The 23,256-nt window shown below is 52.4% G+C and overlaps 2 protein-coding genes across 14 annotated transcripts in view; one reads left to right on the plus strand and one right to left on the minus strand.

Moving 5' to 3' along the window:
• Window positions 1–368: 368 nt before the first annotated feature.
• MAP1A (microtubule associated protein 1A) lies at window positions 369–20,829 on the minus strand. 6 transcript variants are annotated; one of them, XM_044765040.2, is made up of 7 exons: window positions 20,392–20,829; window positions 19,310–19,411; window positions 11,365–11,447; window positions 10,958–11,098; window positions 2,485–10,723; window positions 2,121–2,341; window positions 369–1,924 (listed from the first exon to the last, which is right to left on the minus strand). In XM_044765040.2, the coding sequence occupies exons 1-7, from the start codon at window positions 20,627–20,629 to the stop codon at window positions 1,769–1,771; spliced, it is 9,180 nt and encodes a 3,059-aa protein (XP_044620975.2). In that variant the 5' UTR covers window positions 20,630–20,829; the 3' UTR covers window positions 369–1,768. The 6 variants fall into 6 exon arrangements, with proteins under 6 accessions (XP_044620975.2, XP_070358751.1, XP_044620976.2 ...); XM_070502650.1 differs by lacking the exons at window positions 19,310–19,411; window positions 20,392–20,829 and adding exons at window positions 12,530–12,749; window positions 14,448–14,543; XM_044765041.2 differs by lacking the exon at window positions 2,121–2,341.
• TP53BP1 (tumor protein p53 binding protein 1) overlaps window positions 19,853–23,256 on the plus strand; it is an 87,990-nt gene continuing 84,586 nt past the window's right edge. For all 8 annotated transcript variants that reach the window (XM_070502658.1, XM_070502676.1, XM_070502667.1 and 5 more), the window contains exon 1: window positions 19,853–20,015. The gene's annotated coding sequence lies outside the window, so the exon portion shown is untranslated. The remainder of the gene's footprint in view (window positions 20,016–23,256) is intronic.

Below are 23,256 nucleotides of genomic sequence, written 5' to 3' on the forward strand. Positions count from 1 at the left end.
CCCCAACTCTTTGATGTTTCCTTATCTGGGTATCTGATGCTGGTTATTTGGTCCTCAGCTCTTGACCCCATCGTATGCAGATCCCCTTCCCAAGAGAACCCCTCCCCAAACCAAATGTATGTCTCCACCCTAGGCTCCTATTGTCATACTCAGGCATTCTCACCCATTTTCAGAAATTATGCTGGCTCCGCATTTTTTTCTCCCTTTGTCCACCCTATGTTCTCTGGCTTTCCTGCGTCCTAAAAAACTGCTTCCAGTGATCAAGGGCATTGAGATAAATAGTGCTGGGAGAAAGAGAGGTAGAAGACAGGGTCCAGCAACTAAGCAATCTATGGAGTCAGAAAAAGCCTAAGCAGCACTACAGCATCTGTAATGAACTTCATTTATTGTTAGAGTTGGAGGCTCTGTTACAGCAGCTGGGAACTATAGCAGGGAAGTGTGGGGAGGAGCAGAGCACAGCAGCACAGGGAGGGTGGGAACTAGGAAGAACACAGGCCGGCTCATTTTGGTTTCCACACAGTCATTTGGCAGAGAAGCCGAGCCCTGACAAGCGTCTGGATCTCAGTCCGGCAGTAGTCTAGCAGGGCTGCTCATTGGCTTGCTTGGGGCGAGGTCCTTTCCTGGGGTGGTATTGTTGGCCTGTTTTCATCTCACCCAGTAGGAGTTAGGCTTTAGCTCAGCTTCCTCTCCCTCTTTCCTTCCTCCCTCTCATTTTCCCCAAGTCCTCTGGCATGGCCTCCATCTCCCAGATCCTCTGTCCAAGAGTTTGAGGCTGGAAAGGCAGCCAGTATTCCCATTTTAGCTGCAGGATGGCATAGTGGAATGTTGGGGGAGTCACACATTGCTGGGGTGTCAAATGTTGGGATGTCAGGCAGTGGCTTATTCTTAACCCATTACACACCAGGCCACAGCAGATGACCACATGCAGAGAAGCCAAGCAGGGGATGAGAAGGGATCAGGATAATGGGACTGGGTGGGTGAAAACTTCATAAGGTCAGGGAACTTGGAAGAATTGTGTGATTGGGGCTGGGCTCTTTTTGCCCCTTGTGCTGCCCAGTAGGCCTGGTTTGGGCACAGCTCTGGGATGTGAATGGTATGAAGCAAGGGCTGGGAGGATAAGCTCCTTTCTTCTCTCACCAGTCCGTGGGTCAAAACAGCTTCAAGTTTTGGATTGAGACATTCAGATACAGAGGGAAGCAGTGGGACAGTGTAGCAGCGGTGTACCCCTAGACCCCTGCGGGAACCTAGACCCTGGTGGGTAAGGGGATGGGAGATGGAAGAAAGGGTGCAGCTCTGGGCACCTCACTGACAGTATCCTGCCCCCAGGTCACATAAATTACAATTGGAATCCTTCCTTGGGATGCTAAATAAATAGAGAGAAAGAGATCCCTGGGGTTGGGGATATGATCTCCCTCCATGAGGGAGGAGGTTGCTCTCTGACACCCATCCTCACTCCCCACCCAATACCAGCACTTGGCAGTGCTAGGAGAGGGTGTCACTTCAGGGTCCTTAGGCATCAGATGACCTCCTATCCTAATTTTGTACTTTCCCCCTATCCTATCCCTGTTACCTTTGGTTTTGAGACTCCTCTAGGATAGGGATGAGGGGGAGGGACAACCCCTCTCATTTAGTCCATCCCAAGTCCCCACAAAACATCCTGTCCCCCATCCCCTCAGTTCCCATGTCCCTCGACCCCAAAGGACTCAGCAGTAGCCATTCTCTAAGGGAGCTGGGGGAGCAGATCCTTGGGGAAGGGAGAGTGGTTCTTTCAGAACTCAATCTTGCAGGCTGGGAAGGACTCATCCTGCATGACCACGGTGCTGCTGCTAGCCAGGACCAGGACATTCAGTTGTTGCTGCTGCTCATGAGTCTGCTGGTACCACTCACGAGTCACCTCTGTGTCATGAGTAGGGATCAAAGTCACCTAGGAGGGAGACAAAACATGCCTGATGTGAGAATGTGAAGGCAAGGTAAGTGTGGGGATGGGGCACCTGGTGGTCCAGGAAGTAGTCTCACTGCCCATAGGAAGGGCTCGGTCTTTTTATGAATAGAGACTGTGTTTCCCTATTGTCTGAGTAAGCTTTGGCCAGACTACCTCCTTGGCGTCTCTTGCCACTCACCTGAAGATTCTCCCCCCACTGGGCCTTGCCCTCCAGCAGGGCATCCAGCACAGCCCGACTCGGCTCGCCATTGGTAGGGTCATTGCCACTGACCACATAGTAGGATGCACGCACTCGACGGAAGAAGTCAAGATCAGCAGTCTTGCCACTGCAATGATTCGGGATATAGGCGAGATCCACATATACAGGGAGGCCAGAGCCACCTTTGGAACCCAAGGCCGCTGTAGAGATAAGCCAGGACTCATTGTAGAGGGAAGTAGAATGCTTTTGGCAACCTCTATCCCTTCCTCCCACAACTGGAGCCTTTGACCAGCCACACCCAGCCCCAATCCACAATCTCTCCCACTTTTCATGGCATACTTACTTGGTCCTGCCTTGAGTCCATTGACTAGGCCTTTGGACATGGGGCTGTGTCCATCCTTTTCCTCTGCTGGGGTAACCTGGCTTGGAGTGCTGCGTGGTCGGGGTGGAACCCGGGATGCTCGATCTGCAGGCCCTTTACCAGGGGTAGGTGAGCGTTTTCCCCGAAGATCCAGACGCCGTGCAGGAGACGCTGGTTTGGCCCTGCCTGGGGCCCTGCGTCCTACTCTCCCCTGTGCCTTCTCCTTTTCTCGTAGCCTCTCTACCCTTCCAGACTCTGAACTGAGCCCCTCGGGGTCAGCCATGCACACATCAGGGCGGGGAGGGGATGGGTGGGGGTCTGGCTGGGGGATAGGGGGTGGGTCATGGCCAGGCCTGGGATGGTGAGTTCCACTGATCCCCCCAGCTTTGTCCACAGGCAGGAAGTCCCCATCTTCATCTGAGTCAAGGGCTGCCTCAGCTGTGATAGATGGACACTCCTCAGTTTCTGGGGGAACGTCAGAATCTGACTGTGAGGAGCCTGAGTCACTGGCTGACGTTGGGGGTGTCTCATCTGCCACAGGGCATGGGCCCCCTGTGGCCCCTGGGCCCCCCATCCGGCGCCGTCCCCCTCTCCCTACCAGCCGAGCTTCCTCAGTTGAGCGGTCACTGTCATCAGTGGAGTGGGGCAGAGGTGGGTTCAAGAAGGATGGGGAGAGCTCCCCGCGGTGGGGCCGGGGCTCAGCAGCACATCCTTGGGGCCCAGCCTCAGTCTCAGGGGAGGTACTTCTAGGTTGGCCTCCAGAGGCCCCTCCAGGGCACAGGGGCTGCTCAGAGGAAAGTTGCGTGTCAGGCTGGGAGCTCCTCTCAGCTCCCTCAGGCCAGGCCCCACGTTCCCAGGCAGGGCAGACCTCGGCCTCTTCTTTCTCAGCCTTGGTTAGGGCAGGGCCTGGGGGGTTGGGGCTGGTTTCAGTTGGGCCATTGGTGGCACAATCCCCAGAGGGACCCTGGAAGGAGCTTGGCTTCTTGGTGGTTGCCCCTGAGCACTCCAGGCGGCAGGGCAGGGTGCCATCATCCATGTCTCCAGGCAGGCTTGGAGCTGGAGCTGGAGCCAAGTCCAGTGAAGCTGGAGGTGCAAGGCTCAGAGGAGTGAGGTCCCAGAGGCTGTGGGCAGCTGGTTCTATTCCTGGGACCAGCTCTACAGATCCCTGTTCCGCAGCCTCCAGGCCAGGAGGAAAGCGCTCAGCCACACTTGAAATCACAGGTGTGGTGGCCTCAGAGGAGGAGCCTTCAGACAGGACTGGTGAGGCAGGTCGTGGAAGATTGGAGAGGAGAGGGGCCCCAGGAGAGCCAGGTGATGGGAGCTGGGGCAGTGAGGAGTCCAGGCTGGGGGCCTTGGTCACTTCTAGGTACTCATCATGCCGGGCTCTGGTGGGGGGCCCTGGAGCCAGAGCAAGAGCTCGGTCCCCAGAGAAGGCAAGGGAGCCACAGGGTGCCGAGCGCGGTTCAGCTGGAGAGGGCAGCTGTGGAGGAGCTGGCTGCAATGAAGAGAAGCCAAAGGCTGAAGCAGGGAAGTCCAGGCTGGGTCGGGCAGGACCCAATTGTGAGTCGGAGGAAGGGCTAGTATGTGCCTCACTTTCAGGCCACAATGTGGGAGGCCCCGCAGTGATGGGGTGAGGAGGACTTGGGGACTGGGTCTCTTTCTCTGGCTGTTCCCGAGCCCCCTTCTCCAGCTCTGAGTCACTAGTACTGTCATCCCAGTGACCTCGGCCTGATTCCTTAGGGGATGGAGTTCTCCTATCTGGGCTACAGCTCAGGATGTTGCCATTAAGAGGGGGGCTTGGGCCTTTGCTCAAGGGGATAGGAACACGGGGGGGTACTGCAGGTGGGATGAGGCTGGGCTCCACACTTGGCCTTGGCTCAGGCTCCTGCCTGGCAGGTACAGTGGGTCCCGCCAGGGCTGCATAGCTGAAGGTTGGAGTGTCGAATTGGAGGGTCTTGGGTGAGACAGGAGATGAAAGCTCCTTCTCTGCAGATGTGTTTCGGCCAGCAGCCTCCTCCTTGGTTGAGATGCGTGGGGGCCAATCCCCAGCTGCTCCAAGTGGAGGCTCCCTAGTGGGGCACGCAGGGCCAAGCCCAGTAAGCATCATCTGCTCATAGATGTCTGCGTACTGAAAGCTTCTCTCATCAGGATAGGGTGTGGGCTCTCTCTGTTCTGGCTCTGTCTGCTCGGGTTCCTTGGTACCATGGCTCTCGCTGGCCTCTGGGACCTTTGAGCTGCAGGGGCTACTGTCAGGAGCCCCAGCCCCACCTTCTTCTTCCCTTTCACCTTCAGCTTTGCGGTAGTCCTTCCCCAGGGGGGAGTATGGCCCACCTTCCAACTCAGCTGCCCCCTCCTGCACTGCAGCCACCACACTGTCATACTCAGCTGTGCCCCAGGAGAAGGGCGCAGGAGTGTGTGGCTCTGGAGCAGGCGTGGGGGGAGCTGGAGCTGGAGAGAGGGGTGCAGGGGGCAGGGCCCTGTCCTTGGGCACCCATGGTGGGATGTCAGCCAGCCATGAGGGGGTGGTGGGTTCGTTCCTCATAGGTAGCATGGGATTAGGCTCTGAGATAGGGCTCTCTTCTCCTGGGGCGGGAGGAACCCTCTGTCTAGCCATCTCAGGTGGAGAGGATGGCGGAGAAAGAATCTCAAAAGGGGAGCGGGTCAGCTTGTCCTCTTCCTCTGGTGGCAGCCCAACTGGTGACTCAGCAAGCCAGCGTTCCACCTCCAGCCCCTTCTGTGGGGAGGGCTCCTGGAAACCCTTGAAGTCTGAGGCCCAGGGACTCTGGGGTGTGTGCTCCAAGGGGGGCACTTTACGCTCATCATCTGGTCCCTCATCGAGGAAAGTGCTCTCCCCCTCTTCTGTGTACCGTGGCCGGGCCCCCTGGCCATCTAGCTCATGAGGGAACCAAACCTTCCGCTCACAGCTCAGCTCCCTCCAGTATGTGTCCTGTTCCAGGGCTACATCCTCTCTGCCCCTCCAGTACCTGTCCTCCTGCTCAGGAGATGTGTCCTCCCATGTCCGGGCAGGCTCTTTCTGTTTTCCAAATGGCTCCTCTCTGGTTGGAGATGTTTCTCTCCACTCCTGGACCACATCCTGCTCCTTCCAGGTCTTCTCTTCCTGCTCCTGGGCCTTGTCCTCCTGCACTGGGCTCTCTTCTAGTCCCAGAGCTTTAGTCTTCTCTGGCAGAGCTTCTTCCTTCTGTTCCACAGCCTCGACTTTTTCTGGAGGTTTTTCCTCTAGGATCTTCTTTGGTTTCATGGTTTTATCCTCCTGTACTAGGCTCTCCTGCTCCTGAGTTTTTTCTTCAAGAACCTTATCTTTCTGTTTAACAGACTTATTGTTTTGTTCCAGGGCTTCATCCTTCTGTCCTAAGGCCCAATATTTTTGTTCTAAGGCCTGATCCTTCTTTTCCAAGACCTTGTCCTTCTGTTCCAGGGCCTTGCCTTTTTGTTCTAAGTCCATGTCTTTTTGTTCCTCGGCCTTGTCCTTCTGTTCAGGGGCTTTGTCTGTCTGTTCTAGGAGTTTGCCCTTCAGTTCAGGGACCTGGTCCTCTGGAACCTTGTCTTTATGTTCAAAATCTCTGATTTTTTGTTCTAAGGTTTCATCTTTCTCTTCTGGAACCTTGTCCTCCTGTTCCAAGTCCTTATCTTTTTGTTCTAAGTCTCTGTCTTTTTGTTCTAAGTCTTCGTCTTTTGGCTCTAAGTCTCTGTCTTTTGGTTCTAAGTCTTTGTCTTTTGGCTCTAAGTCTCTGTCTTTTGGTTCTAAGTCTTTGTCTTGTGGTTCCAGGGCCTTGTCCTTCTGTTCCAGGGCTGTGTCCCTTTGTTCTAAGTCTCTGCGTTTTTGTTCTAAAGCCTTATCCTGCTGTTCCACAGCCTTGTTCTTTTCTTCCAGAGCCTCATCCTTCTGATCAATGCCTGTATCCTTCTGCTCTATGACAATATCCTTCTGCTCCAGAGTTTCATCCTTCTGCTGTAGGACTTCATCCTTTGCCTCAAGTCCCTTGTCCTGCTCTGGTGTTCTGTCTTTCAACTCTGGAACTTTACCTTCCCACTCCATGGCAATGTCCTCCATGGCAGGGCTTGGCAAAGACTCGGGACTCTTGGTGAGGGAGCTATCAGGTGTTAGAATGTGTTCACCAGGGCTTGTCATCCCTCCAGGTGAGTGCTTCCCATCTCCCAACAGTGTATAGTGAGAGAAGGAGCTAGCAGGTAATTTTCCTTCAGGGCTCTCATCTGTGATGTCTGCCTGTGCAGAGTATCCTGTGGTCCCCATTGTGGGAGGTGACACTGTGCCTGCATGGGGTTCTGGAATAGATGCAGGGGCTAGGTGGTGAAAGGTGTCCTCAGTCTGCATCAGAGGCCCCTTTTCTTCCTTTCCAAGGCTTAGTTCCCCAAACTGGAGGGTGCCAAGGCTTTCTGGAGACAGCTGCTTAGAAGAGATATCCAGAGAGGTTTCCTTGCTGGGACTCTCTTCTGACAGAGAAAGTGACCGGGTATCTTCTGGAGATACTTCTGGCCAAAGGTCTTTGTGTAGCTGTGGTTCTGTCAGGCCACAGGTAGACTTGGGGATGGCTTCTTGGTTGGCGATGTCTGGGGAGACCACGCTGAGGACAGAGAGAGACTCTGCATCTTCAGGGGAGATGCCTCGGTCAGGAAATTGGAGCACCTCATCTTTCTGAGGTTCGCCAGGTTCTTGGAGTGATGTTCTCAAATCTCTGGGGAGGGCTTCTGATCCCAGGATTGGGCCTGTGGATTCTCCTGCCTCCACAGTCTCAAAGACTATTGCTTTGTCCTGTTCTGGCAACAGTTGGATGGTGCAGCCTATATGTCCCTCAGCAATATTGATGGGTGATTCCTGGGCCAGGGGACTCCTGGGAGGAGAGACCTTTGCCTTCTCCCCTAGTGTGCCCTCTTCAGGCCCTGGCTTGACTGTCTCCTCTGCAGCATCTTCTCTGCCCACACTTGGTGTATGCTTAGTGTCTTCCCAGGAGCCTGCTTCCTGAAAGTCTTGGGGCTCAGACTTTTCTTCCACTGGAGACTGATGAAAGGGTGTATGGGTGGCACTGGGTGGGCCAGATGGTGGAGGAGAGGCCATCTTTACTGTGCTGTCATCTGGGCTGAGGCAGCGCTCCTCCACTTCTCCGAAGGCTGGTTCCCCTGGATGTAGGGTGTGCCCAGGGACACCAAACATCGGGGTTCCATATTGACTGTGAAGTTTCTCAGACATCTCTACATTTGCAGTCTCCTCCTCTTCCTCTTCCACGGCTCTCTCTCCAGGTAAGCCTTTCCCTGCAATCTCTCCTTTCTTCTCCAATTCCCCAGTCACAGAGAAATCCTCACAGGGTGGTGATTTGAAGCCCTTGTCTTCTTCCAGTGAGGAGGTGGGTGAGATGGTACCAGCTGATGGCACATAGTCCAAGCCTTGAGTGGCTTCAGTGCGGGAGGAGGGGATGCTTGTGACTGTGTCAAGTAGCAGTGAGCTCTTGCCTGTCTCCTCTGTCTGGGGAGCTGTGAGTGAAGCCACAGATTGGTCCTCAGCCACAGATGTGGCAAAGGAAGAAAGCTTGTCACACTCAGTGATTGAGGTGGCTGAGGACACGTGCTCTTCTTCAGCCAAAGGAGCGGCCACCATGTTTGGGGGGTAGGTAAGTTCAGTTTCTGGTGCTCCATAGCCTTTGCTGGAGGTGGCAGGAATAGCACTGTCTGGAGGCTGGCTAGCCTCAAAGGGGCTAGGACCTTCAGGCCCAGGGAGGTCATATGTACTTGTAGGAAATCTCGGTGGAGCTGGGCGGTCCTCTGGCTCATCATGGATCTCTTCATCTGAGATAGTCTGCTCGGTCTCTGAGTAGCCAGGGATTGTTTCATCCTGGATGTAAGAGACATGTTCAGTGGCTCCTGCAGGTGTGGCCAGGCTGCTTAGGAATGACGAAGTCTCCTTCTCCGGGGCCTTGCCTTGGAGTCCCAGATCCCGGCCTCCAAGAGCCTCCTTGCCCTGTGGAGTTACCTTCAAGGTTTCCTGCATATGTTTGTGGTAAAAACTCTCAGCCTTTGTCTCTTCCTCTTCCTCATCTGAAGGGTGTAACTCCTCCATTTCTTCTAACTCAGCCTTCTCTATCACATCCTCCTTTACCTCAGGTTCACTTTCGTCTCTGTCTTCTGTTCTATCGGGAAGCCTCTCTGCTTCCCTCTGCTTCTTTTGCTCCCAGGTATCTTTCTCTTCCTCTGTTTCTGCCCCAGAGTCTGGGCCTCTGTCCTTGCTGCCTTGTTCCTCAAGGATGTCTGGAACAGCCTCTTTCTCCTTTACCACAGGCTCTTCTTGTTCCAGCCCTGGGACAGAGAGTGGCGTCCCCTGGGCAGCTATGCTTGGGAGTCCCTCCTCCATAGTGTCTGGAGGGAGTGGTTTCTCTCCTAGTCCTATGTCCCTTTGTTCAGCTAGTAACTCCCTCTCCTCACGCTTCATGTCCTCAAAGTCCTGTGTGAGATCCTCTGGTGAAGACAGGGCCAGCTCCCTGTGCTCACTGACTGTTGGGACTGGTACAGCTCCCTTCTGGGCTGGTGGTGTCCGGGGCTCAGAGGACAGCTCCTTCTCCCCACGGGCAGCCCGGCTCTTGTCCATCTTGACTCTGCCAGGGGCCTTGGCTTTGTAGAGTGTCTTACGTACCTCAGGGGTAAAGGGCTTCAGGTCTGACTTAGAAATCTTCTTGACCTCAAGTTTGGTATCTTTCCTCTTCTCCTCCTTCTTGGCATCCTTCTTCTCCTCCTTCCTTCCTTCATCTTTCTTGAGCTCCTTCTTCTCCTTCTTGATCTCTTTTTTCTCTTTGTCTTTTTTCTCTTCCAGCTTTGATATCTTTTCTTTCAGGTGCTTCTTCCCCACCTTGTCTTTGATCAGCTTTCGCTTCTCTGCCTTCAATGCCTCACTCGACTCTGTCCGCACCCTCTCAGGCTTGGCAGGCTTCTCTGCAGGCTTCTCAGATGACTCTTTTACCTTCTTCTCTGTCTTAGCTAACTCTTTGGCCAGTTCTGAGCGGGCCTCCTTGGCTCCCTCTTCAGCCAGCTCCTCCCGTTTGGCCAGCTTACTCACAGCTGTCTTGGTTGTGGCCTTGAGGCTCTCCTTGCTGTCAGCCCGCTGTTTGATTTTGCTAGGTTTGAGGTTAGCAGGCACAGCCCCAGCAGCCAGGTCCTTCTGTGTGGCCACAGGGTAGCGTAGGAAGTCCAGGTGCCGAAGCTTTTCCAGGCCCTCCAAGATCTTGTTCTGGGGAGCATTCCCTGGAAAAAGCACACGCACAATCTTCTCAGTGGGGTTGGCTGGTAGCCAGACCACCAGAGCAGTGATAGATGTCAGGTAGGGTACCGAGATCTCAGCCTCCTTCCCATTAGCCAGCACAATGCCTGTCTTAGCTTTACTATTGCCTGCCCACTTTTGCATGAGGAACTGCATCTCCTTGCTGTCCTTGACAGGGTTGAGGACGTACATGTCCAGCCGGCCCACACCCATCTTGTGGAAGAGGGTCAGCGGCTCAATGGTGTTGCTGACCACACGGTACAGAGGCTCGGCTTGGATGCCCAGACGGTTTAGGTGCTGCAGCGTGAGGCAGGCCTCCTCAATGCTGCGCTTAGCCTTCCGGGAGGCATCAGGCAGCCGCAGCTTATCAGGCACGTTGAAAAAGACAACTCCGAGCTCAGGGGAGATGAGGTTCTTCACCCAGTCGCTGTAGCTGCTAGAGCCCTGGGACTGCTCCTCCTCCAGTTCTGCCACTTTGCGCTGCAGGAGTCCATTGATGCCTGGCAGATTGTCTGCCCCGATGTGTGTGAGCAGCACTGAGTCAATGCGGTCCAGGTGCCGTACCAGCTTCCAGAAGCAGGACTTGCGATCAGAGCCACCATCCACCAGGATGTTGAAACCATTAACGGCAAAGAGGGCAGAGTCCCCACGGCCACCGGGGAAGATGTAGCAGCAAGGCTTAGAGAGCTTGAGGAAGCCCCCTGAGGTGGGGGGCTCTAGCAGGTCAAAGGGGGACGGCACATCCACGGTCTCAGAGACGTACTCGGAGAACTCAGCCACGCCATCCATGGTGGGCAGTGTGGGCTCAGGGTTTAGCCGGAGGTGTAGGGTCTCTTGGGAACTGGATAGTCCCAGGTGGCTCCAATCACCCTCCCCTAAACAGGACACAGTGAGGAAGGCCTGGATTCCAGGGTCTCTATTGCTGAGCAATTGGGCAATCTAGAGGAATGGGAGATAGAAGGCTGATCAGGTCACACTGGGGTTGTCTTAACCCAACTCAGATTCAATCTGCTAATCTCTACCTCTCCCCGAGGTGATCTCCTACCTTTCTGCCAGGGCCCCCAGTGGTCAAGCAAATGAGATTTTCCCTTCCTTGGATCCTTCCCCACAGCTCTAGTCCCATTCTCCATACTCCATATTCTGTTCCACCAGACACTCAGACATGGAACTTACCTCTGGATTGTGAAGGACCTGGGCAAAGTTTTGATAGGAGTAGGTGCCACTCTGTAGGATGAGATCTCCCCCAGGCTCTAAACTTTGCCCACTCAAGATCAGTAGTTTGTGAGCTGATGGGCTGCTAAGGAGATGGTGAACCTAGAATGGAAGGAGAGGAGTGGTTACAGATGTGGGAAACCTAGGAAAGGGCACTGAATGCTCCTGGTCCTCTCTCAGTACTGCAAGGACATGCTCCCCACAACACCTCCAGAGTGGAGCTAGGGATTGTAAGGCAGCTTAAATGGCAGAGAAGATAGTTCAAAGCCAAGTCCAGGAATTCTTGACCTTATGGCAGTAGCACTGGCCAGGGTGGGTTACAGCACTTTCAGCAGGCCCTCGTGGCAAGGCACAGGGCCTGGCCTTACCTCAGAGCTGATGCTGTTGGCACTGGGGTTTACCAGGATGATGGTCTCTAGGATCTCACTCTGGTGGCAGAGGGTCCTCTGGCCTGAGGGAGAGATGCAGGAATTTGTATTGAAGAGAGTGGGTATAGACTAAGATGGAGAGGCATTGTGTAGGGCAGGAGAGGAAAGAATGCACTATCAGAAAGTGGAGCTTAGGGGAAAGAGAAGCCTAGCTTACCTAGATCCTGCCACTTTGGAAACTGCTAAGTAAGGTGTAGAGTCTGGCCCCTCCAGCCCTTCCCTTTCAGGATTTCCTCATCCTCTCTCCCACATTGGCTATCGTCTCCCTCCCTTCATCTGCCTCCCTCCCTTCATCTGCCGCACCCTCTGCCTGCACGGTGCCCCCACCCCCTCTGCCTGGAACTCCCGCCTCAGACTGCTGTTGACAAGAAGCTTTTGTCCTTCTCCGGCACTAAGCTCCTGGTGCTGCCTGGGGATGGGGGGCTCAGCTGGAGGGAGGGCTCCTGGGAGGATGATCCTCACTCAGCTCTTTCCTGACTAGCTTGCCTCTGCCCTGGGCTTTCATGCCAGCAGAGTGCCTGGAAATAAGGAGATGGGCGCTTCTGTGCAGTGTCTAGACTCCCCATCCTCCCCTCCAATCCCCATCCAAGGCCAGAATTCCCGTTCCAAAAGACTCGGAGAAGTCTGTACTATCTAAATTGGTTTTACAATTCAAAGAGTAGAAATAGGACTTATAACTTCTTGTTCTGTTGTCTGGTTCCTCAGAGGCCAAGCCTGCACTCACAAACATGCACACAATCAAATTGTTCCAACCACCAAAGGTTTCACAACTCCCTCTCCCATCTCACCAGAGAGGCCTAGTTCACTACCCTACAACCCATCCCTTGTGAACAGTTTCTCCTCTCATCCTTGCCCCCCTCCTGTGGGCCTTCTGCCATGGAGAGGGAATTCAGAGTTCAAAAACAAAAAACAAATAAGGAAGAAGAGATTCAGAGTATTCCCCAGGCCATGGAGAAAGATAAGACACCTTAAATGCCCTATCTACTTCCCTTCTCCAGACTCACATGAAACACCAAGCAAGGCAACAGAGAGTCAGGTTAGACAGAAGATAGTGAAGAAGGATGCTGCAATCCCCCTTCCCAATTGTAGCATACAGTGGAGTTACCTTATAAACAGAGAGTTGAACAGATAGCCTGGGGAGTGGGCTGTCTGGAGGATATTGGTGGGAGTGCTCATAATCTGTCCCCTAGACCCTCTTCTGTGACCCAGCTCGTTCCTCTTTCTGGGGGCTCAGACAAGAGGAGCCTAGGGCCAGGGCCTTTGTTAAGAGGAAGAGCCATGGTGCCAGGATCAGGCGGATCTGGCAGACGGGGCTGCAGTTGCAGCTGTGGGGAAAATGAACCATAGATGGTGTCAGAAGAACAAATCCCATACAGGGTGGGTGGGGCCCAAGGGGAGTTCAAGGGTTCTCTTCTATTAACTTGGGAATTGAAGGAAGCTTTGAGGTCAGTTCAGAGGATGAGAACCACCTCAGAGACAGGCAGGGGCAGGGCTTGGGCAGGTGAGGGATATCAAGGTTCAGGGAGCACCCAGCCCTAGGCTAGCCCTAAGTAGTACAGATTTAGAAGGGCAATTCCTACCCCCACCCCCAAACCACCACATATACACAAGGTCACACATTTGAGCTAGGAGAGTCAGAAAGAGAAATATCTGTGGTACAGACTGATTTGCTTTCTGTCTACCATTCCCCCTCCCCAGTCCACCATTCCTTACAGTCCCCTGCGTATAGCCACTAGACTTCTCTGATCCCAGTTCCTGTCTTGGTGCAAGACCATATCCCTCACTCATGTGCTCTCCAGTTCTAGCTGGCAACTACACAGTTTATATCCTGCGCCCCTCCTTTTCAAGCCTGGGAGAAAGCCCTCTTTCTTCTGCTCCCCAGCAATCACACTGAAGGGAATTGACTTGTTTTTCCTTGTTCTTTGGAGAGACTTCTTGTGAGACAGGGGTACTTCCCTTGGCTGGCCATGGGGTATGGGGTGGGCTGTGGGAGCTGAGGCTGAGCAGGCAGGAGGGCAGGTGTCTCTGCAGTGAGGCAGAAGGGGAGGGGGGGCCCGCTCGGGCAGCTGCAGTTTGCCGCAGTGTGTGAGTGTGTGTGAGTGTGCGCGCTGAGCTCAGGCTCCAGCTCCGCCCCCACCCCCCACCCCAGCATGACAAGTCATTTTCTTGGCTGCTTCTGCATGGGGGGAGGGGAAGGGGGCACACAGAGAGGGAGAAGAAACTGGCTCCTCTGTTCAAGAGCCCCCATCTTGGGAAGAGAAGCAGAGATGAGGTAGGGGTGGGGCTGAGACTGGGAACCTGTGGGGTTGACAGACTCGGAATGCAGGGCAGCAGCTGGGGAGAGAGTGCTCTCAATTTCCAGAGTGGCCTCTCAGTCTCCGGAGGGAGCCAGAAAGGGGGCTTAGAGTCCCGGTCTTAAGCTAGTTGCAGGAAATGGGGTGCAGGGAACCCATTGCAAATAGGTTGGTCTGTGAAGAGGTGCGTGCCACGTCTCAATGACCTTTTCCTCCCTTCTTTTCTACAGTATCTCCCACCTTCCCTTACTTGGCAAAAACTCACTGTCCCGCTTACCCCCAGCATAGGAGCAGCTGAGCAGTCTAGCAGCTGACACCCAGAGACCCTCCCATTAGATGCATTCCTATAACATCCGCCTTTCCCTCAGATTCTTCTGCCCTGCCCAAAAACATACCCCTCAAACTCCTCCGGCCCCCCAGGCTGAGAGGCACAGCCAGTGACACCACCCTCTGCTGCTGTCCCTAGGCTGATGTCTCCCAGCCCAGCCTGAGAGAAGGACTGTCACAGTCCCGGCCCCACTGGCCTTCTCCTGGTTCTTGTCCAGGCTGGCCCCACAGCCAGTAATGCTCATCTTCTGTCTCCATTCCTCTCCTCTGTCCACCCCACTGGGCTAGTTCCAAACACATCAGATTAAGTATCAACTCCTATCCCGATACCCCCATTCCATCTCCCTATCACAGCATCCCCTACCCTCCATGCCAAGCCCTTCGGTTCCGTTCGGTTCTTACCCTGGGTTGTGGGAGGGAGCCCCTCATGGAGGCTGCAGCTCCGGCCTCAGCCGGCAGCTTCAGGGAAGAGTCTGCGGCACTTGGGGTGGGAAGGGGGGGGGGGCCCCCCGCGCTTGATGAGGAGGGCGGTGCCAGGGCGGGGAAGAGGGGCTGGTCCATGACGAGGCACTGGAGATTTAACTGTTTCTTTACCTTCACAATGTCAGTGCTCTGGTGCTTCTGCTAGGCTCTGGGGGCTGAGGAGTTATCTAGCAGCTCAGAGAGCCAGGGTGGTCTCCAATGGTCCACAGGGCCCTTTCCCCCAACCCTGCTTAGTCAAGAAATACTCTTTTAGCATCAGTCAAAAGACCAAAGCCCTGTGCTATGGCACATTGCAGGGATACAGGAGGTCTGGGCTGCCTGCCCTCCCTCTTCTCTCAGGCACCATCTGCTGCCTCTCCCCTCAGACCCAGGGAGTGACCTTCAATCCCTGGAGAAGCAGGAGACAAAGAGGCTGGGGGCCTGAAAGCATGGGGTAGAGGTGAGGGGACTGCTTGAGATGAAGGCTGGGGATGGGAGTTGCGTTGAGCTCTGCTGGCTTCTGAGCCACAGCTACAGAAACCATGGGAGAGCAGAAATAATTCTCATTTTAGGTTGGAGGGTAGTTTGAAATTCTGGAGTGTACACATGGTCTCTAGCCCATCTAGGGTGGGGCACAGGGACCCTGGGAGCTGCATGCAATTCTGTGCCAAAGCACCAGCACAGTAACCACACAGGCACTGATACTTGGAATTCTTGGGTCATCTGGTCTGAAGAGGCAGTCTCTGGAAGAGGGAGGGCACTTTCTGCCTTTCAGTGAAAGAATTAACAAGGACCAAGGAGGATCACTGGGGCTCTAGGCATAAGCAAGATTTTCTTACTGTAGGCCAATTATCAAGTGGCCTATAGTTAACATAAAGTGCTAACATAGAGTACTCTTTGGATTAAAAAAAATTTATAATGACTTTGTAGGGTGTTGGGTCCCTGTTCTCTCCTTGTCTCTGTCCTTTTTTTATGTCTCTTTGATATCTCTGTCTTATAGTATCTTAATCTTTCTACTATTGACTCTGGTTTCCCTTAGTCTCTACCTCTACCTCTGTTTCAGATTTAGTGATGTGCTCTAGGACTCAAAGGGAGGATCTGGAGAACTCTAGCACTCAGTTCCAACTGGGTGATGCTCATGCTCCCACCTAGTCCTTCCCTACCCTCTATCCTTCCATCAACCCTCCCCAGAGCTGGCCAACTCCTAAGGCTATTTCACATTGACATCCACCCACTCCTATCCCAGCACCAGCCCCACCCTTGCCCCAGGCTGCCAAGAACTGCTTTTGAAGGTCAGAAAAGCCAAAATAGTTTCTGCTCTCAGCATCCCCCATTCCCCCTTAACTGCCGCCAGAGGAGAGGAGGAGCTGAGTCACCAGTACTGGGGGTGGGGTGGGGTGGAGGGGGGTGGGGGAGAACGGAGAGGAAGGAATCCTTGCTTAGATCCGGGGATGCAAAGCAGCAACTTGGCAACAGCCCCATTTGGATAGAGGAGGCCATCTGCAGAGATACACAACACAAACCAAGGCTGAGTTCCGAGCATCACAAAAGGGAAACACTCCCTTCTGCAATTTCATAGTTCCTATTTCCTCCTACCTCAAACCTTCAATCTCCTCTCTGCTTTCTAGTGCTCTCCGGAGTGTGCTAAGAGGAAAACTTGAGTAAACATTTGGTTTGAGAACAAAATAAAATTTCCCAGCCCAATGCAGAACCTACCCTTATTCTTAGCTGCTACCCCCAAGGGCCACACCCCGGGCATGGTTCCAAGTTATTGGAGTTTTCCTTCAGCCCTCACCCTCTGAACAGCCACCCACCACAACCAACCCTCCCTTCACTGTGTTCCTGGCTTTTGCTGCAATGAAATGGTGAGATGCCAAAGAAGAGAGACAGGCCTGCGCTCAGACACAAAGTGAGATCAGAAGTCCTGGATTTGAGACCTGACTGTACCATTTACTAATGATGCTGTTAAACAAACCACTTAACCTCTCTGCAAGCTTGCTTCCTGAACTATAAAATGAGTATAATATTAGTACCATCCTCCAATAATGCTGTGAGGAGTGTATGGATAAAAGATGATAAAGTGCTTCATTCCTAGAATCCTAAACCTACAATGCAAAATTTTGCCCCTGGAAGTCTGTTTCCCTTTTGTGGAAGATTTATGAGAAGTCCCCTGAGGGGATCAGGGAAATCCTAAATCGGAATCTCAGACCAGACCAACCCTAGAGTACCCTTAGTTCCCAGGTAAATCTGGAGGTGCCTGCAGGAAGGGACTTAAAGTATTATTCATGTCCCTGCTTTCGCATTTCAGACAACAATGCAAACCCCAGTTGTAGGGGCCAAAGAGCTGCTGTATTACTTTAGAATGGCTTTCATGTTTGCAGAAGTAACAGAACTAGCACTTCCTAAGCACATCAGTGGTAATGGAGAGTCAGACAGAAGGTCTCCAAACTGCTCCTTCAGACTGTGTTTTTTAGAGTCCTAGAATATCAATCATGAATTATAAATTATGAAGACCTCTCCCTTTCCTATAGGGGCCCTACAGTAGAAGTATCAGAATGTTATTTAAGCTCAGTTTTCTGCTGTCCTACTTGTTTCTGGGTTTGTTTTATAATGCTTGGAGGCTCCAGACTTTTTGCAGGAATTAGAAAGGAAGGCTCCAAGTCACCACAGGAGACAACCGGGTGCAAAATTCACCTTGGAAAGCCTTTACCAGATTTGACCACTAGAAGGAGCTGGGCCACTGACTCTCCATCAGCAGGTTCCTCTTTTTCTAGGTGTCTGAGGGTGTGAAGGGGGGATGGCTAGGAACGATTGTACTCTCTCTGTCATTGTAGGATGCATTTTTGTCCCCTTGTACTAGCATATTCCTTTGAGCCTATCCCAGCAGCCTGGTTCCCTTTGCTTCCCCACTAATGGGAGGCTGAAGGGAGGGGCAGTGTCTGCAGCTGCTCCGGCCTGACTTTTGTTTGTGGGGACAGCTGAAAGAGGAGACAGCCAGGGTGGGGCTGTGGCTGTCTTGAGCCATGTGGATTTTTCCAGGAAATTCTCCACTATTCTCTTGGGATATAAACAGGCCACCATGAAAATGTCCAAACCTAAAAAAACTCAGTGCACTAAAGTAAGCCTTGATATTGGGTGTAGGCCCTAAGCCCCTTGAGGACACTATGGCAAAACTCTTTGACTGAAAAGATCTAGGAGGTGTTTATATATCAGTGCTTGTTTCCGAGAGGTCCCTGAGAATAACTAGGCATCTCCCTATAAGCATCTTCCCAAGAATCCCTGCATCTTAACCTGAAGAATGGCTAAGCATTTTGGCTTAAGGTCTGTTCATGCTTACATCATTCCAGAAAGCAGCAACTCTTAAGTTTATGTGGCCAAAAGGCTAAGGTTAGAGAATTTAGTGTGACTTATTAACATCAGCAGATACTCCCCAAACTTAATTCAGTTATTAATTTCATCTGCTGTCATCCTCTTATCCAGCCTTGTGTCAAAGCTCCTAGGAGTAATAAGTGGTAAAACTGTTGATTTTCAATCATCAGTGCTAATGGAAGAAGCCATGACATGAGTAAAATTCTAAACAGAAGGCAGTCTCAAAACAGCGAGTGGCTAGCTTCACAGGAAGCTAGCTTCACAAGGTGAATTTTGCACCAGGTTGTCTCCTGTGGTGACTTGGAGCCTTGCTTTCTAACTCCTGCAAAAAGTCAAGAAGATGCCAGCCTCACATTTTTTAAATGCTGCACATATTCCTAGGACAATGGAGCATTAGTCATGTTAACCTTGTCTTCTCTCTCCAGGAGCATCTCTAGAGGAGTCAGTGATCAGGGAAATGACCAAAGATGTGTCAGTTAGCAGACAGAGCAGAGAGAGAAGGGGAGGTGACTATTTACTATGCTGGATAATTGAGAATTATCTGTATAAGATATGAATTCAGTCATTTGGTGGCAGTCACTGTTGAGTTGGATGGATTTTGTATTCCATAAAGGCACTGATGCATGGACTGGTGTGCCAACATTTACCAATAACATGACCAGATGCCTAGTACTTTTATAATGGGATATAGGACCTTCTGCAGCCTCCCCACAGATACTGTCATGGAATGATAGCTCCTAAAATATTATTTTCTCAAATCCCTGACCCATTTCTCCCACCCAGCAGAATGGGAAACTGTAACCTGTGAACTTTGATCTCAGAGCCAAACCTCAGAGTATGATTAGTTCTTGTAGCAGGAAATTCAGGAGACCCTGCTTACACGCCAGATTTGATGGTGCTCATCAGCCTTTGGTACCAGGTTTCTGCTCTGCTCTGGAGATCTGTTAGCTAAGCCGAAGAGGAACCAGAAACCCTGAAACCTGGAGGGTAGGCTGTGCGGCCTGAGGGAAATTGCTAAGCAAGGATGTGGGAAGGTGAGTGGGGGATTCAAGGGGTCTGTAAAGGGAAGGAAGGAGGCTAGGGTATACAGAAAGGGGAACACAGAAAGAGTGGATTTTTGCATGGGAGATGATTGATCACTCAAGAGAAGTACTTCACTCTCTTAGTGCACGTCAACAGCTGTCCATAAACCACCCTCTTTTCAGGTAGAAATTACATTCTCCAGGCTCCCTCCACCATCACACCATCTGTCTGCAAAGTGTACTGGGTATGTGGGGATAGCTATGGAACTTTACAACTTTCCCCTCAGGAGTCCCTCCCTTCTCCCCGACCCAAACCTCCCACAAGGCCAGTTCTGCCAGGGAGACTGGACCTCTGCTCTTCTATGACCAGCCTTCACCCAAAGGACTGAGACAAATGACACTAGTCCTAACCTTTGACCTCTGAGGAGAAGTGAGCTAGGTGCCGGGTAATGAAGAGTCTCAATTGTTGGTTCAAGTCAAAGGATGATAAGTCAATGTTCCAGGAGAGAATCCCTGTAAGAGAAAAAGAAATAAGGAGGGCTCTAGATGAAATCAGAAGGGTTGGACTTAAGGGAGTACTTCCAAGCTCACGGAAGGGGTAAGGAGAAGGAAGGAGTAAGGACAGCTGCCATGATCAGCCTTACTGATGTCTTTAAGAAAAGTGGCAAATGCCTATGTCTATCTGCCATCCTGTGCCTTTCTTGAGCTTTGCCTGAGCCAGAGGGAGAAGGGCAGAGTTTAGGCTAAACTTGGTCCTTGATGAGTTTATATGCAGGAATTTTCTCGCAGAGATGCCAATTGTGAAAGAAGTGACAATGAAGGGCCCATTCCCAGACACTTAGAGTTGCCTTTCCAGTCCTTACAGCTCAGTAGGATTCTAGACTCTCCTATGCCCCGCTCCTTGCCTCCACCCCTCCGCGGTTTGCTTCCACCCGCAGGTGGCTCCGCAGCACTGCGCCACAGGCAGGCAACTGGGGAGGGAGGTGAGGACTGAGGAGCTTGTGGCCACGAAGGTCACTCCCTCATTGTCGCCGCCGGCACTGGGAGATTTGAGATTTGTCCGCAGCATTCAGAAAGCACCCTGTGCCTGTTCAGGGATCCTAAAGAAGAAACTAAGGTAGGGATATGGAGTCTCCAGGGGATGGTGAGGACTTTCAGGACGTCTGGTCCAAGACACTGCGGGAAAGAGGAGTGTGACCAGAAAGGCCCCAGGGGCTGCACAGAGCTCCCCTGCCTCAGGGTGACTGCGGAACGCCATGGGGTGCGCGGGAAGGATGGGGGAGCAAGATGTTGGCAGCTCGGGAGGATACGGACGCGTGACATGGAAGATGCAGGTGACAGGGGCTGATGATTCAGATTAACAGGGCGCACAGATCTCAGGAAGTGCACACTAGGGATGGAGGATGCAGACACACGCTCTGGGAGGTGAATGCAGATGGCGGAGAAGCAAGGGATAGAGGATGTCCCGGAGTACAGCCAGGACAGCGGCTCACCTTGTTCAAGGTGGGCCCTCACGGCCCTCAGCTGACTCTCTGTACCGATATCGCCGATCACGATGAGCAAAGAGTGTTTCCGCAGGTCCCAGCGTGCCGCCGCCACCGGAGCTCCGGCCTCGCACAGCGGCTCCGCAGGGTTCTGAGCTAGCGGTGAGCCGGGGCTTCGGAGCCCCAGCCCGGGACTTGTCTCCATGGCAACGCCGCGAGGCCGCCCGGGCCCAGCCTCGGTCTCCATGGAAACTCCGTAGGAGTGCTAGGCCGGCAGCGTCCGCTGCAGGGAGAGTGCGCGCGGTTCTTAAAGGCCGGCGGCAGGAGCCGCCCATTGGCTGCTGCCTGTCAGGGGGCGGGGCACTGGCGCCGCAGGGGCTGGGCTGGGGCTGGGATGCTCGAGCTCTGCGGTCTCGCTCGGCCTCGGGGGTGGTGGCCACCCGCCTCAGCCCACACTCACTTTCCGGTGGAAGCTCCCACTCCGACTTGGGCAGGGGTGGGGGTTCTGAGGGATGGGGTGGAGGGGCGAGTCGATTGCCTCGGCGCCGGAAGAAGCTTCTAGTTAGGATGTTTCCCGGATGAGTACTATCTGGCAATTCCGTAGACTCTCTCGAACTGAGGGGAGCCATCTTGTCCCTCTGTGTCTCCGAGGTTGTATGGTTGTGTCCATCTGTGTCGGTGTGTCTGAATTGTCGTTGTCTGGCACGTGCTTTTTTTTTTTTTTTTTTTTTTGTCACTACCTGCCAGGGTCCTAGATTCCGTCCTCGGTTTCCCCGTCCTCATTGCCCCAGGCCCTGGGGGTGCTCAGGAAGGCTGCGCAGTATTGGAGGGACAGAATGACCTTCCGGTTTTGAGTCCCTGGTGAGTTGTTATTCCGAATTTAGTGGTTGGCTAGTCTCCATCTCTGCTGAGTGCAGGACTCGAGTGCTATGAGCTCAGACTGCAGCAAGGGGAAATTGAGTAAAACCCAGGAAATACCTTCCTAACTACAAGTAATGTGACAGTGAGTTGGGTAACCTTGGGAGACGGTGGTATTGTTTCCCCCAGGGAATTCTCGAAACAGAATGGGCAATGTTTGAACCAGAGAAGAGGTTGACCCTTCCAAAACCAAAGAACCAGGGGATGGGAAAGAGGACAGAGGAGGCCGGCACTGTTTTATGACTGGAACATCCTTATAAAAACGGTGCGCGCTGTAAGTCCACCCTCCCGCGTTCCTCACTGTGTCCGCACCACCTACTCTGTACTCCAGCGTCTTCTTTTAACCAGGATACTGAATCACTCTGTAAATGTGTGCATCAGACAGAGAGCTGTTTTCACCTTGGGACTCCAACAGCACGTTTTTTGATCCCATTTGCCTTATACTTTGGAGGTGGTACAAGGTAGAAAAGAGAACAGTACCTGATTCAGCAAGACTGCTTGCAAGCCACGTTCTGATCCACCTGCTCTCTAGAGGCCCTGAGGATTGGACAGTGTCTGCATGTTAAGTACTCACAGCAATCCTGGTCCCTACCATGGAGCATGTGATATAGGAAAACAGCCAGTTCATTCTGCAATCAATTTGGATGTGGCCCTACCTGAAACTAATATAATATGTCAATTATATCACAATAGGAAAAAATTCATGGCTCTGAAAATCCTTTTTTTTTTTTTAAAAGATTTTATTGTTTTCCTTTTTCTCCCCAAAGCCCCCTAGTACATAGTTGTATATTCTTCCCCCCCCCCCGTTGTGGGTCCTTCTAGTTGTGGCATGTGGGATGCTGCCTCAGCGTGGTTTGGTGAGCAGTGCTATGTCCGCGCCCAGGATTCGAACCAACGAAACACTGGGCTGCCTGCAGTGGAGCACGTGAACTTAACCACTCAACCACAGGGCCAGCCCCTCTGAAAAGCCTTTTTGTAGCAGAGAGGGAGAAAGAAGAGTACTGGTAGAACATCAGATGGTGGGACTGCCCTACCCTATATGACACATGAGACAATGTTCTGCTACATCTCTGCCCCACCATTTGCAGACCCAAATCTGGCCAAGAGCATGGAGAGATGTGCAGGCCTTCTCTTCTGCAACTGGAAAAGAGTGCCACGTGGAGGTAGAGAGCCAGAATAGGTTATAGGGAGAGGAGGGGGACAGTTTCCATAGCAACTGTAGAGATGAGGCCTTTAGCACAGGGCCTGAGTATAAGGGTCAGCAGCAGTTAACCACAGGCTCTGCTTTCATCAAGTCTGACAAAGAGGTAGACAATAGATCTGAATGGTATAGGGAAGGACCACAAACTGATCAGATGATAGGGGCAGAAATTCAGGCCCATGATCTCAGGCCTTGCTGGAATTGGGTTTTATTAATTAGAGCTGCAAATGCAGACTATGATAGTACTAAAATTGCATATATATGCTGGATGAGTATTCAGCAGGCTTTTCTTTGACAAAGGCATATAATGTCATAGAAAGACTGGTATCTCTTAATTACCCCACTCTTTCCTTGGTAAATTGTATCCTAGCCATTGGGTGAAGATCCCTGTATCATCATCATATTATTGGAAAATATTTCCAAGTGTCTAATGGCATATAGCAGTGTACAAAGTGCTGTGTAAAGAAAACTATGGAATGTTAGCATCTATGCTCCAGCATTTATAACTGAAGACAGAAAACACTCGTGCATATACATACAAGGCATAGAAAGCTGAATAAAAACATTAAAGAAATACATTTATACATGAATTGCAAAGTATATAAAAACTTATTTTGTGTTTAGGAATAGTATGCTGTGGCAGGAACCTAGCAGTAAAAGGATGTCATTCAAGGGCCTATCCAAGGAGATTATTGGGGACTTGTGATATGCATGATTGTGAGGTACATGCAGTAGTGCATGGTGGTTATAGAGCC

This window comes from Equus asinus, chromosome 2 (assembly GCF_041296235.1).
Source record: "Equus asinus isolate D_3611 breed Donkey chromosome 2, EquAss-T2T_v2, whole genome shotgun sequence".
Lineage (NCBI taxonomy): Eukaryota > Metazoa > Chordata > Mammalia > Perissodactyla > Equidae > Equus > Equus asinus.

What these genes read in the sequence shown, in the direction of transcription:
- MAP1A (XM_044765040.2), bottom strand. Translation starts at nt 20,629, where the DNA reads ATGGAGACCGAGGCTGGGCCCGGGCGGCCTCGCGGCGTTGCCATGGAG. An exon ending in CTTCTCCTCAGAGGTCAAAG is followed by an intron (nt 11,448 to 19,309) that starts GTTAGGACTAGT and finishes TCTCTCCCTCAG; the next exon opens with GCCAGAGGACCCTCTGCCAC. An exon ending in AGTGGGGGGAGAATCTTCAG is followed by an intron (nt 1,925 to 2,120) that starts GTGAGTGGCAAG and finishes TCTCCCTCCTAG; the next exon opens with GTGACTTTGATCCCTACTCA.